This window comes from Penicillium solitum, assembly GCF_028829755.1.
Source record: "Penicillium solitum strain IBT 25940 chromosome Unknown utg000001l_segment0_segment0, whole genome shotgun sequence".
In the NCBI taxonomy this organism is placed as follows: domain Eukaryota; kingdom Fungi; phylum Ascomycota; class Eurotiomycetes; order Eurotiales; family Aspergillaceae; genus Penicillium; species Penicillium solitum.
In genome coordinates, this window is record NW_027072121.1 from 9,350,469 (window position 1) to 9,364,265 (window position 13,797).

Sequence of the window (13,797 nt, forward strand, 5' to 3'; positions counted from 1 at the left end):
CACCTACATAATAATAGGTATTTGGGCTCAGTTCTAAGACCACCGATCAGGTGACTCGCCCACAGTCAGTCGCACGTACTCCGGACCTAGAAAAGCCCCTTTTCCCAACACCCTTTCCCGTACTCCTTATATAAGTTTGCTACAAAACACCTAATACAAGGCATGATTCCAGCTGCTCCACAAGGACGAATCCTAGAGATTGCGTGTTTCAATCAAGAATCGGCCGTGATTGCTGCAGGAGCAGGAGCGGACCGCATCGAGTGAGTATTATACGGCTTCCATGGATGCATTTGCAGCGAATTTCTTTTTCTTCTTCTTTTCATTGCGAAGTAACCCTTCACTAATTCGCTCAAGATTATGCAAAGACTACCATCTCGGTGGGCTATCGGCTGACACAGATATTCTCGAAAAATTGAAATCACAGCTCACAATACCGATTTACACGATGGTTCGCCCACACGCCGAAGGATTCTGTTATGAAGGATTTGACTTTGAGGTGATGAAACAAACACTCAATTCTCTCAAGTCCTGCGGGGCTGACGGTTTCGTCTTCGGGATTTTGAATCGATCTTCACAAAAGACTTGCGATCCCAATGTGTCATGGGTTGATGTATCCCGTAATAAACAGCTTGTCCAACTGGCTGACGGGCGCCCCTGCACATTTCATCGTGCCTTTGATGTCATTCCTGAATCCCACTGGGAGAACGCATTGTCCGACATCATGGAGTGCGGCTTTACATCAATTTTAACCAATGGTGGTGCTTCAGGAACGCGAGCAATGGAATGCGTTGACAAGCTGCAAAGTCTAGTACGTTATAAAATGCAACTACAACGAGAAAGCAAACTTCAGAGCAACAGAGTTCCAGAAATCATTGTTGGAGGTGGTGTGAGGGCATCGAACATAGGCTTGCTTCACAAAATCACCGGTGTCTCGGCCTTCCATTCCGCTGCTCTTCTAGCCACGGAAGAGGTCGCATCGGCAATTGAGGTGTTTAAAATGAAAGATGAGATAACGCGGGGATGGCAGGTAAATAAAAAGGCGAAATAATACATCCACTTAATCTGTCACACTCATAGCCTCCGATGTAGAACACGTATCCAACGACCATTATTCAACCAGAGTTAGATAGGTACCACCTACCCATTTCCTTAAGTTGGTTCAATATGCGGCCCGATCTTATATTATTACAGCCAGGAATTCCCGGGGGTAGATATACTAGACACAGAACTACAGAGCCTCCCCGCGAACAATAGGGAACATCCTTTAACAATCTTAAAAGATATGAGGGGCCACTTTAGCTATACTACGTTCGAGATTGGCCAAAGCATTCGTATTTTGCATTGCTATTGCCCATGAAGAATAGCTTCATCAATTCCAAGTTAGCTTTTCTTCTCAAATGCATTCAGTGTAGAAGTATTTAACAAATTCCTCTCTCAGGGCTTAGCTTAGCACAAAATAAAAATGTAAAAATAAATCCTTAGGAGTCGATTGATCATACATACATAATGGACGCATAGTTCTTTGCAGTTTCCGAATCCATTGTACTTAACTGCACCACTGAGCGACTAGTTTTATCATGCATACGGACCCAATTCATTTATCTGGGGATCAATGTCATGGTGCCGCTACCTAGTCAGAAACCCCACATAATTGTGACTCATTCGGATGCCACTTCATATTTATCTCATTCTGGCCATCGAAAGAAGGAAAGCTTCACTACTTGGAAAACGAAAATAAAATCCTCCGATTCATCCTTTACCACTTTTCTGGTAATGTTATCTAGCTCTTCCAAGGTTGTTTACTAATATGATGTAGCTGGGCGACCTTTTGCTATGGCTTCCGGGTCAGCGAAAACCTGCTTTGCCACCTCATCCCCATACGAAGAAAAGATTGGTTACTACCGCGCCATCCGCCATGGTAATCAGATCTTCGTTTCCGGAACTACGGCGGTTGATCCGACTTCTCCCACTAATGCACCGCGGATTCTTCACCCAGAAGATGCAAAACAACAGACGTGCGTTGCTCTAGAGGAGAGTATCCGAGCTATCCAAGGTCTTGGTGGTAGGGGCGTGCAGGATATAGTTCGCGTCAAAATGTTTGTCAGTCGCCACGAAGACTGTGAGGCCGTGGGGCTAGGATTTAATGAGATTTTGGGCAAGCATAAGTGTCATGCAGATGGTATTATAGGGGCTGCTGCCACAATGATTGTGGTTAATGGCGGTTTTATAAATAAGGGGATGCTTGTTGAGGTTGAAGTAGATGCTATTGTGGAGCAGGTTTGAAACTCCACAATGCTGTTATGTATTAGGAAAGGTCTAGAAAGAAAACAGGTTGATTAGGCGAGAAAACCACTGCTACCGGCGACGATACCCATGTTCATTACTTAAGGTAATTAGGAAAGATAAGAAAATTGAAGGCCAGCTGAGACGTTATCGCAGAGCATGAAATTTGAAACCGTCCACAGGTACTTGCAAGATTTGTAAGCCAAAGCGGTTCCAATATTGTCGATTATAAGTCATGCTGCATAAATATGTTTTCAATGAAAAAATCGATCGACTTCGGGACTCGGGACTCGGGACCTCGGGAGTGTTTATGATTACCTGTATTGAAACCGGCTATGCGGGGAAACTGAGAATTAACCTAACAATTCCGACCCAAGTACAGAGTAGTAGTGGTGTTACGTATCTTCTCTGCAAATCTTTATACAAATCTTTCTACAGAGTACTCAAGATTAACTTCTCATGCCTGTTTTGTTTATACAGAGCTAGACTACTAAAAGATATTGTTGCCGTGCCGAGTTGTACGATTCTAGGAAATTATAAAAACGAGTAATCTACGCCTGGTTCTCTCAATTTGATGGCTCTCTCATAAAGGTATGGAGTATTCACTGCCAGTTACAACGGGAGAGTCTATTTCGTATCCGCCCTGGCAGGAGTCAAGTGCTCCAAATGCTCGTATACTCTCTTAGCTTTCCCATCAAGAACTTCTTGAGCGTACGACTCCAGGCTAATCCATTCGGCGTCTGGATACAATTCCTTGGTGGTAAGATACCCCAAGTACTTGGCGTACGTTGGTGTATTGTCTCCACGAACACAACAGGAGTACCAGTATTGATATTGGCAAAGTGTGACAAATTCAGCCGAGTCTGCGCTTGGCTTTGTCGCCTCGATCTCAGAAATGCTGGACCTAATAGCCTCGATTGGGACCTGTTGAATTGTAAGCTTTCCATGTGACATAGTAGGTATACGGAGATCACTTACAAATTTGCGTTCCATTCTCTCACCGCTGAGACCTTCCAATAAGTCATATAGCTGACTGTGTGTCTTGACTTCATTGTAGGCCAAAACCATCCGGTTCAGAGTCCGCGGATCGACAATAATGCGGGTAACATACTTCCCGACGTCTCTGACGTCTGTAATAGCAAAAGGAATATTACCTTCGCCCGCTATGCCGTCCATCGTTTCCATAACGGCATAATCGATGCGACCAGAAGGGAGGCGAGGCAAGGTGACCTGATACCACCAACCCACGTCGATGACGGTATACGGAAGATTGAGTTTCTTGGCATAGTTGAGCACATCCTCTTTCTGCGATGCCCGTCAGTATACTCTCAGCAGTAAAACCTTAGGGCAAATTACCATATCTCTCAATCGCAACCCCCCCTTCGGAGGTGCAACGGTTGCGAAAAAGCACGGCAAATATCGTTTGACACCAACGGATTTGGATGCATCCATGAGTGGGATTTCATCCATGAGGTTACCACCATAGATGGTGGATATCACAACATCTACTCCCGCAAGTCCCTTTTCCAATTCTTCGGCAGGTCCATTCAGATCAGCAGCCACAATCCCCACCCCTCTCTTTGCCAGCTCGATGACCGCCGGCTTTTGAAGAGAGGACGGTCTAGTGAGACTCGTGACTTTCTGAAGTTGATCTTAGTATGGTAGCCACAAAGTAAAGGGGAAAGGGGTCTCGAACGAATTCCGGTGATTTGGAGTCGAGAAGAGCGTTCACAATGACGCTGCCCGTCTGTCCAGTTGCGCCAAGGACTGCCACATGAGTGATATTGGATGACATGATGAAATATGCGAAGTGTTCTGAGACTTTCTAAAAGAGACCTGTATACCGTAATACGGTGGGCGCTATCTAGATTTATGGTCGTCTCGTGGAATAGAAAAGATACAATCAATTATTATTCAAGAAGCATTTGAAAGCATTGCAAATCAACTGTGGGCCAGGGTTGATTTGAAAGCCTTCCAAATTAATTTATTAGTAATCACCAATGCTCAGGGAGTTTGGGAAAAATGGGCTCTTTGCTGTGGCTAGAGGAGCGACTCTGAATGGCTCAACATTTGTTCCGGTATCGGGAGGGTTTAGCAGACTAAAGATCACCGTGTTGTACTGGCACAGTGGTCTGACTAGACCTTGCCAACTCCCACCATTTGGTCCCATGGGACCACTCCCATGGGACTAGATAGGACTCCCATATGGTCCCATGGGAGTGCCAAGAGATGGGACTAGGGTACCCAGTCCGGTCCCATGGGACTGTAAACAATGCAAACATGCAGAAAAACGTGACCTGCATAAGATATGAAGAAATGCCCTGTATTAATTAGACCTGGCTTTGAACCTCCGCATGGGTCCCTACCCCGGAACCTCGAACCTCACCTCTTGAGGTGAGGTTCCAACCTTACTAACCTCCAACCGCCCATTAACCTCCAGAGGTTCTTTGAGGTTCAACCTCCATCGACCCGCATGAACCTGCATATATATAATTTCTTGACGCCTTTCCTCTTTTGGCTGGATAAAATTGATGATTTATCTCTGTTTTTTACAGCTGTTTCGTTAACCAATAGACTTTCCACTGAATACTTTATCAACATAATGAATTATAAAGATATATTCATTGAAAAGTAAATAGGAGGCGTGGTCACCTATAGACTGCGACATCGCCCGTCCATGGGCACTAGGAAGTGTCCACGGCCCGTGGGCCTTTTGGAATTTAACGCCCATCGCCCACCCTTATGCAAAAATAATGCAAAAATTACCCTATTAGGCTATTTTATGTGTATAATTAGTTCTTGGCAGTACCCACCTTGCCAAGAGTGCCCGCATATGTCTTGGCGACGCTAAAAGTGTCTCCACTTTCATGGGCGTTGTCGCAGTCTAGCTGTGGGCGTCATTCAACCGTCAGCTACCAAGATATCACAAAAATAGTTGTCTGCAGATGGTCAAATGAATTTCTATGGAGTCTACCTGCCTACCTACCTACTGTACAGTCTACCTCACATACACAAATAGATACAGTTGTAGTACAGCACTGTAGTGTGCACATTGCTTTCGGGAATTAGGGTTAATCATGTTGAATCCATTAGAGCATTCCGAGTTTTCTCAAGATACTAGCCCGCTTAGCACCTCTCTCCGTCCCCCCACTCTTTCTCAGATAGGCTTCTGTTAATTACATATCATCCATAGAATTAACTTTGCCCCGTTCTCCAGCAGAATTTCGATCACACGCAATGCCCCATATTCCGCAGCCCAGGAGAGGAGTTCGCTTATTCTGGTCGCGGTCCTCCTTTGCTGCCCCCTGCTTCCATTGTAGCAGATAAAGAAGGAGTTCCGTACAGTCACCCATTGCGGCGTAATGAATAAGAAATTTGGCAAAGGACATCGTGGGTTGCATATGCCTTCGGATTTGAACGATAAATGTGCATCCTCGAGGAAAGCCACGACGTCTTTGCCTTGGAAAAGACCCCTAAAGCCCCCTCAAAATTGAGACCTGCAACGGCAAGTCTTCGTGCACCGTGCTTCGCCAAAGAGAGCGCAGTTGCCTTTGTAATTCCTGTGTCTTGATCCAGCGGGCTAGATAGGGGTGTTAGGCGGCCAGGTCCGAAGTATCACAGAACTTTTATCCTCGTATTGAGGGTGACTTTTCACATCATCCAAGTCAAAATCCCACGCCTTTGCCATCCTACTATCTGGCCGATATGGGTAAAAACATTCCCATTTCAAGATAATCTGGTCGGCCTTGTTCTGGAGACAGAAGGTAAACTGGCGATGGCTCTCCACCTCAATTTTCACGTTCTTTAAACGGGGCATACGCTGGGCCGCATAGCCGAGCGATATGAGAAGTCGATGGAAATGTTCTTCAGTCGGTAATTCCGGCCAGCCCCATCCCGCTTCGACATCGCATATCACATCTTCCCAATTTTCAATCTCGTCGATTTCGCTTTGGCCTTCCGGTGTGTTATGATAAGTTGATTCTCCTATTTGATTTGTTTGTTATTAGACGTCTTGGATATACTTCAACTTTTTCTTTTGGTGCTTTCTTGTTCCAGGAGGGACCGATTTCTTACCTGAAGGAAGCCAAGGTGGTATACCCTCAAGTTCTAATACCTCTAGGTAGGGCCAGTTCAACTGCAAAGAACCCGGTTTAGGCTGACCTTTTTCATCCAAAGGACACAAAAAGTCATATGCGATAGTGGTGTTCACCAACTTCAGTTGCTGAAGGTGAATACTGAGATCTCGTAAATTGGAGCTCACACTATCAACACCAGAAGGGATGACATTGAGTGGGGACATGGCCGGTTTCCACGGGGCATCATCATGTCCTTGATAGAGTAGCACTCTTAGGCTCTTCGGAATAGAATCGACTAAAGAAGACAACGCTATATAGCTATTAGTAAAATTCCTAGGGTTAATGGACGTTCACAGCAAAAAGGATATAGCTCACCTTCGCGACGTGCCTGTATATACTCCAGGTGGTCTGGACGGACGAATTCCTCAAGATCTAGCTCCAATTCAACGATTTGGGTACAACGTTGAATTATAGTCCGCATTGCGCCAGTCCAGATTTGATTACCGTTTAGAAAAGAGAGCTTCTCAATGCACGGAAGAGATGGTAGATCCGACATATCCTTGAGGAACCGCGCTCTGTATGGGGGAATCGATAATATACGCCCATCTCGATAATCCCAACGATAGTCAGCGGCGATTTCTGAGTGCTGAGTATGTGGTTCCGGTGCAAGACCTTGCCGACGACCTCGAATAGCCAGATTTAATCTCAGACGGGAATTTTGATCCCATGATTGAAGCTCTTGGAAAAGGCTAACCATAGCTGTCTGAAAAGCTAGATCGTTGTCCTTTCGGATAGGGTTATCTGTACTATAATTTTCAGGACTCTCCCGGTGTTTGCGTGCGATCCAGTCTAAGACTTCGTAGGGGACGAGGATATTGTATTCAAGCTTTCGGATGTAGGTTTTCCGTATAGCATGATCGCCGGATATGAGCTTTTGGAAATTTTGGAGAGAAATTCCACGTTGCCCCTCTTCTTTGTGTTTATCGTCACTATAGACAGCTAGGTTGGAGTAGATGAGGGGTTCAAAAGCCGCCTGCCATGAGCGACAAACACAAGTGCATGGAACTAGAGGATTTCCATCAGTTTGCAGAAGAGTTGCGATCTGGAATAACAGTTCCAGGGGTAGTGTTGCCGTCATTATGCTAGTGAGGTGTCTCAACGGAACATAAACCTGCGGAGCCAATTGGATTCTCTGGGGGCTACAGATAGGGAGCAAAAGGCAGAGAAAACTGCATGAATTGAGATCTCTGTAAAAAAAGAAAGAAAAAAGGACGAAGAGAGAGAGGGGGAGAAAGAGGAAGGGAGGGAGTGAGGCTGAGGCCAAACTAACTATCTGAACCTATTTTTGGGGTCACCTGACCCCACAATAGGTCTAGTCCACCGGGATATGAACTAGACCTCGCTTTGGGTCGGGTTTGGGTCCAACTTCAGGACCCGTACCCACGGGTTGGGTTTATACCCAAGACCCAAAACCCATACCCGTAAAACCCGTGGGTTCTTGGCGGGTACCCATGGGTACCCGCCAAGAACCCATTATAGCATAAATCTCCCAATTAGTTCATGCGAAAATGTATAAAACTGCTGATTAACCATAATAAAATACTGTTATTTACATGTGTTCCGGTCACCTCTTTAACTTTTGGTCATGAATGTCTTTTCTCCTACGTAATATTGAGAAATTGCCTTGTTTTCAAATCAATAAATGATGGTAACAGATTGCATTTTGATTTTAAGGACTTCATGACATTATCGTGGTTGTAAAAATCAAAGTTAGTTGAAACGGTTCTTAGGAGTGCGGAAATATATATATAAACATGAAGTATAGTTGGAACATTTTCTGCATAGACAATATGAATTGTAAAATCACAATTTTTAGAACTGAACATAATCGTTTGGTCTCAGAATAGTCGCTATACATTCATTTATCTATAAGTAATCTAACCAAGTGCTCTTTTACCTTTGCTGCGTCTTAACTTAGGACCTCTACCCAACCATGGACTTGGTCAACTAATCGCTACAAGGCTTCCAGCGGGTTACCCATAGGTTACCCATAGATTTACGGGTTCTTGGCGGGTAACCCACAGGTTACCCATTATTCATGTAAGCCGTAAGCCAATCAGTATAGCTTTTTTCTACCTATGTGGGCCTTTATTGATCTATCATCTTTTTCATCTAGAAGAGCAGGGTTTCGCGAGGCCCCAGAATCAATGTCCACACACTAGGATTTTTTTTGTAAGTCTTCCAAAGTTCTCACAATCCTTACCCAAGTGCTCGTCTATTGGTATCTTACTAGATGTCTCAATTCACTGATGCTTACGGATCATCTTCATATGATTTAGACCTACCACTGCCAAATAACCTTCAACTTCTCCCATCAGACGATCTCACCCCTGATCTATCTGTGAGCCAACGAACATTTCCATACGTCGCAAGCTCAGTCATCGATTCCGATTCTATTCAACCAGGATTATTTTCACCTCCTGTTCCATCTAGCCTCGAGACTATTCGACCCGACCGTGTCAATCTATATGTGGTATACTCTAAAGCAATGACAATTGAATTTGTACAATGGTGGCTACAAACAGACTTTGGAAGAAGAAAGCGCTTGCGTTGGGATTCACGACACTCTTCTGATATTTGGAATCACTTTGATCAAGTGTCTAAGGCTACTAATGGGGAACCAAAAGTGATGTGTAAGTATTGCAGAGCTCTTCTCAACCATTCAGGGCTTGGGGATGGAACTTCAACGATGAAGAAACATGCTGCAAGCTGTAGCAAAAAGCCAAGAAGCCAAGATTTGAGGCAATTTATCCAAGCGGTATAATAGCCTACTTGTTCCTTATTAAGAAATACGCTGATTTTAACTACTTCTATAGGCGCCATCCCTTTCTACCGAGACCCTATTCAGCCAAGAAAAATGGGAACAATGTCTTCTTCGATTTATCACTGAATCAAGAGTACCTTTCCAGCTCTTAGAGCACCCAGGATTCCAGGATATTATTACTATGGCCCAAAAAGCCCCAAAGAAGCTTAATATTCTATCTGCAAAGGTAGCACGGAGCCGACTACGCACCACAGTGATCGAACGCCATCAGAGTATACTAGAAAGCTTACCTCAAGATGGAAAGATTTCAATTGCCCTTGACTGTTGGACATCTCCTTTCCAGCAGGCATTTATGGCAGTCACTGGATATTTTATCGATACGGACTGGAACTACCGTGAGCTACTTCTTGGGTTTGAGCCACTTAGTGGAACACACTCTGGTGTCAACTTTAGTGCTGTTCTATTACAGCTTCTACAGAAGTACAATTTAACCGATCGAGTGCTTACAATCACTACCGATAATGCATCAAATAACAACACCTTGGTAGCAAGCATCCAAGAAACGGTCCAGTCCCTTAACCTTGGCGATAACACAGCAATTGTTCGAGTTCCATGCATGGCCCATGTTATCCAACTAAGTTTGAAGCAACTTCTCGGTCAGATGAAGGCAGAGCCAAAGAACAACACTACTCAAGTCGAATGGACTGACTGCCAGGAGCAATCAGTTCGTTCTAGGCATCAGAAGCGGGAGATCATTGACACTCTTAATAAGGTTTGCTCCTCTAAGAGTTATAGAAGATCTAATTCTAACCTAGTTTTAGCTTCGAAGCTTAGCCGTTTTTATTAACGCGAGTCCACAGCGCCGTGAAGCTTTCTGTAGTCTTCAGACAAGCTCTAAAGCCCTTGTTCCAATACAGGACGTCCGTACGCGATGGAATTCGACGTTCTTAATGCTTCGCCGTGCTAAACGACTGCAATCTACCTTAGATGAGTTTTGTTCGAAGTATGGCCATCCTTACCTCCAGCTTGATCAAGAGCAATGGCGCCAGATTGATTATCTACTCTTGATCACACAGCCATTCTTCCGGTTCACGACTGCACTATCAAAGACAAAGGATATCACTGTCCATCTTATCTTTGCTATCTACAACAAGCTTTTTGATCATCTTGAGAAGTCGATTAAACAGCTTACAAGGAAGAACGTAGCCTAGAAGAAGCTCATGCTTACCGCTCTTCATGCGGCCGAAGAAAAGCTGAGACAGTACTACAGCAAGACAGAGGATGTCCATGGTGATCTTTTCGCTATTGGTACAATGCTTGCTCCACAGTATAAACTCCGGTTCTTCCGGAGTAAAGACTGGGGCGGCGGCCCCGAGTTGGTTACTAGATATCGGCAAAGCTTTATGGACTACTTTGAACCGTATAAGCAACGTCGATCGGAGGAACAGACCGGTAGCAGTCAAGAGCCTTCTACGCTTAGTTTAAGCCTAGATCTTGATCATATGATTGGCCTTCCGGTACCTCCAGCTTTTCAACAGGACGAGCTCGCAAGTTATCTTGATGGTAGTAAGTATGCTCTCTCTGCAAATTACTAAATTTCGCTACTAAATATACATTAGCAACTACTCCTGCTGTAGCAATACGCACATTCTGGAAGGAAAACCAGGCTACATTCCCCACACTTGCAAAGCTCGCGCGTGATGTTCTCTCGATCCCTGCCACTGGCGCGGGTGTTGAGCGGCTATTTAATACTGCTCGGGATGTTTGTTACTATCGACGAGGTTCACTGAGTGCTACAACAATTCAGGAGCTTATGTTGTATCGTTGTACAACAGAATTTCAGATCGAGGAAGATACAATTGCTTTTCGGAAAGAGTATCTTTCTGAGGGGGAAACAGAAGTGGAGAATGAAGAGAAAGATAACTAACAACTTGAAGATACCGTGGAGCCGATTAGTGATAATGAGGAGGATAACAGCGATGGTACGCAAGAGGTTGTACTCTTTGTTCAAGCTGAATCAGCAACGCAAGGTCTCTCAGAACGTGTTCTTGGAAAGAGGAGAAAAAGTGTTACATCTGAACCGGATATTGAAGGATATAATGATGACAACGAGGAAGAGGTTCCTCTACCCGAGACTCAACAGCGTGTCTCTGGAAGATCTAGAAAGCGCCCACGGCATCATGATGATCAGTTTATAGTTTATTAGTTAGTTATACAATTGAAGCTGTTCATACTCAATCTAGTTCCTTCAAAAGTATACCGCTTGTAAGCCAAATACATATAAATACAGCACAGAAATGCACAATTTATGTATATCACAAGATTATCTATGTTTGCATTGTTTATCAACCCGTGGGTAACCCGCGGGTTGGGTACGGGTCTAATATCAAAACCCGTACCCGACCCTGGGTCCGAACTTTGAACCCAAAACCCGCCAAGAAATGGGTATGGGTCGGGTAAAACCCGTCTACCCACGGGTAAGGGCGAGGCCTAATAGGAAGAGTCGTATCTACATAAATTGTGCATTTCTTACCTGTATCTTATTGTATTTCCTTTTCACCTTAAGAGGGTAAAAGCTCCTACAGCCCGCTCTAATTCAAATATACCACTACTATTTCTAACGGCTATCAGAAATTACTTATACGTGAAAAGCCACTTTAGCCTATACTGTTTCTGACCGCGGTCAGAAATCAAGCCTAAAACCTCCCTCGACTGCTACTATTATACTATATTTCCTATATATGCTTAGATTGTAAATAACACAGTTATCAATTTGAAGCTAATGGTATTCCCATTTATCGTTATCCTGCCTTGTACGTTTCCGGGATCTAACAAATCCACGTACCTGAGTATTCCCTTCCTTGGGTATGGGTAGTGGGGTATCACACTCTGGTTCTTGATCATCGTTACTAGTTGATAGAGTAGGCTGCTCGGTCTCCCCTCTATTACTGATCTCTACCATCATCCCATCTTCCTCATCATCGCTAATCGGATCAAACTCGCATATATAAAGACCATCATTCTGCTCTTCGTTGGCTGTCTCGACCTCATCGCGAGAGAAGAATTCCTTCAGAAACGTATACTCGGCTTCTTCGAAGTCAAACCTCGATGTATATAGGTACATCATAAGATCCTGAATAGTGTCGGCGTTAAGTCTACCTCGGCGATAGTGACAAATATCCCGAGCAGAGTTAAACAGCCTTTCGACACCCGCGCCGGTTGCTAGAATCGAAAGCACATCTCGGGCTAGGCTTATAAGAGCTGGGAATCGATGTTGGCTATCCTTCCAGAATAAAAGGGGGGATATATTGACAGTATCTATTATACATTAGTACTATATTTCATAATACTAGTAGTCGTACTTTATACATACCACTTTCAAGATACTGTGAGAGCTCATCACGCGATAGGTTATCAGGTTGCTGACTTCCGAGCATCATATCGAGGCGAGACCCTGACCTTTTCGAAGACTGGTACGGTAGAGACGTCTGTGTACTTCCAAGACGTGCCTTATATGGTATAAGGTAGTCTTAAAAGCTTCGTCGATACCTCTGAGCCCATTGCTCTTCCCATTCATCGGTTTGAAAGAACCGAAGCTTATTAGTAGGAGCAAGTATAGTTCCAATTGTATAAAGATCACCTCGGATATCATCTGTTTCGGCGTAATAGTCCTTAAGTTTCTGCTGTGCAGCCTCAAGAGCCTATAGCATATTTGTTTTCCAAGGGACCCTTTTACGTCGGAGCTGTGTAACAGATTGCTCAAGGTGCTCGAAGAGCTTGTTGTAGATCTTAAACACATAATGGGTAGTGGCATCCTTTGTCTTTGATAGTTTAAGGGTGAATTCAAAGAAAGGCTGGGTGATCCAAAGAAGGTACTCGATCTATCGCCATTCATCGTCATCTAACGCAAGGTCCGATCGCTCATACTCATCACAAAACGGCGTAAAATAAGGGCGAAGCCGCTTTACACGCCGGAGCATAAGAAAAGTGGAGTTCCATCGCGTTTTGACATCTTGTATTGGCGCGAGTTTAGCTGATTCAGTCTGAAGGGCGTAAAATGCATCCCGTCGCTGGGGGCTTGCATTCACGTATATAGCGAGGTTTCGAACCTAGTAAAATAGTTAGTAAGGTATAAGAAACGGTGATAATATCATGAAATTAGATATAACTGACCTTACTTAAAGTATTGACAATTTCTCGCTTATACTGCCTCGCGTTCGTTCGGGCGGACTGAGACCGCTGTTCTGTCCACCGAGTCTCTGTTGACTTATTCACTGGGCTCGCCTTCATATGTCCAAGTAGCTCATTGAGACTTAGCTGGAGGATATAGGCAATATATGGAACTCTAACAATAGTGGTATCTTCTGGCATTGTTTACTGGAGACTTTCGACCAATATTTTATTGTTCGAAGCATTGTCGGTTGTGATCGCAAGTACCTTATGTTTGATATCATGCCTCTCAAGAACATCTGTAAGTACAATACTAAGGTTTATACCAGAGTGGGTTCCGTGGAGAGGTTCGAATCCAAGAAGGATCTCACGGTACTGCCAGTCCTCATCAATAAAATAGCCAGTAACTGCCATAAAGGCCTGTGCGAACGGTAAGGTCCAGCA

At 44.3% G+C, this 13,797-nt stretch overlaps 5 protein-coding genes across 5 annotated transcripts; 2 read left to right on the forward strand and 3 right to left on the reverse strand.

Annotated features, from left to right (window-relative positions):
- Nucleotides 1–162: 162 nt before the first annotated feature.
- N7455_003615 (copper homeostasis protein CutC) lies at nucleotides 163–1,048 on the forward strand (the record flags this gene model as incomplete). The annotated part of the gene is made up of 2 exons (XM_040960011.1): nucleotides 163–260; nucleotides 355–1,048. The coding sequence occupies 2 exons, from the start codon at nucleotides 163–165 to the stop codon at nucleotides 1,046–1,048; spliced, it is 792 nt and encodes a 263-aa protein (XP_040809535.1).
- Nucleotides 1,049–1,833: 785 nt separating this feature from the next.
- On the forward strand, nucleotides 1,834–2,283 carry N7455_003616 (YjgH family protein; the record flags this gene model as incomplete). Its single annotated transcript, XM_040959958.1, has 1 exon — nucleotides 1,834–2,283. One exon carries the CDS (start codon nucleotides 1,834–1,836, stop codon nucleotides 2,281–2,283), a length of 450 nt encoding a protein of 149 aa, XP_040809577.1.
- Nucleotides 2,284–2,910: 627 nt separating this feature from the next.
- On the reverse strand, nucleotides 2,911–4,078 carry N7455_003617 (uncharacterized protein; the record flags this gene model as incomplete). The annotated part of the gene is made up of 4 exons (XM_040960029.1): nucleotides 2,911–3,207; nucleotides 3,262–3,588; nucleotides 3,640–3,924; nucleotides 3,980–4,078. The coding sequence occupies 4 exons, from the start codon at nucleotides 4,076–4,078 to the stop codon at nucleotides 2,911–2,913; spliced, it is 1,008 nt and encodes a 335-aa protein (XP_040809548.1).
- A 1,381-nt stretch (nucleotides 4,079–5,459) lies between these two features.
- N7455_003618 (uncharacterized protein) lies at nucleotides 5,460–5,672 on the reverse strand (the record flags this gene model as incomplete). The annotated part of the gene is made up of 1 exon (XM_065604531.1): nucleotides 5,460–5,672. One exon carries the CDS (start codon nucleotides 5,670–5,672, stop codon nucleotides 5,460–5,462), a length of 213 nt encoding a protein of 70 aa, XP_065463022.1.
- Nucleotides 5,673–5,863: 191 nt separating this feature from the next.
- On the reverse strand, nucleotides 5,864–7,497 carry N7455_003619 (uncharacterized protein; the record flags this gene model as incomplete). Its single annotated transcript, XM_040959981.2, has 3 exons — nucleotides 5,864–6,267; nucleotides 6,358–6,669; nucleotides 6,735–7,497. The coding sequence occupies 3 exons, from the start codon at nucleotides 7,495–7,497 to the stop codon at nucleotides 5,864–5,866; spliced, it is 1,479 nt and encodes a 492-aa protein (XP_040809563.2).
- Between the last annotated feature and the right edge of the window lie 6,300 nt (nucleotides 7,498–13,797).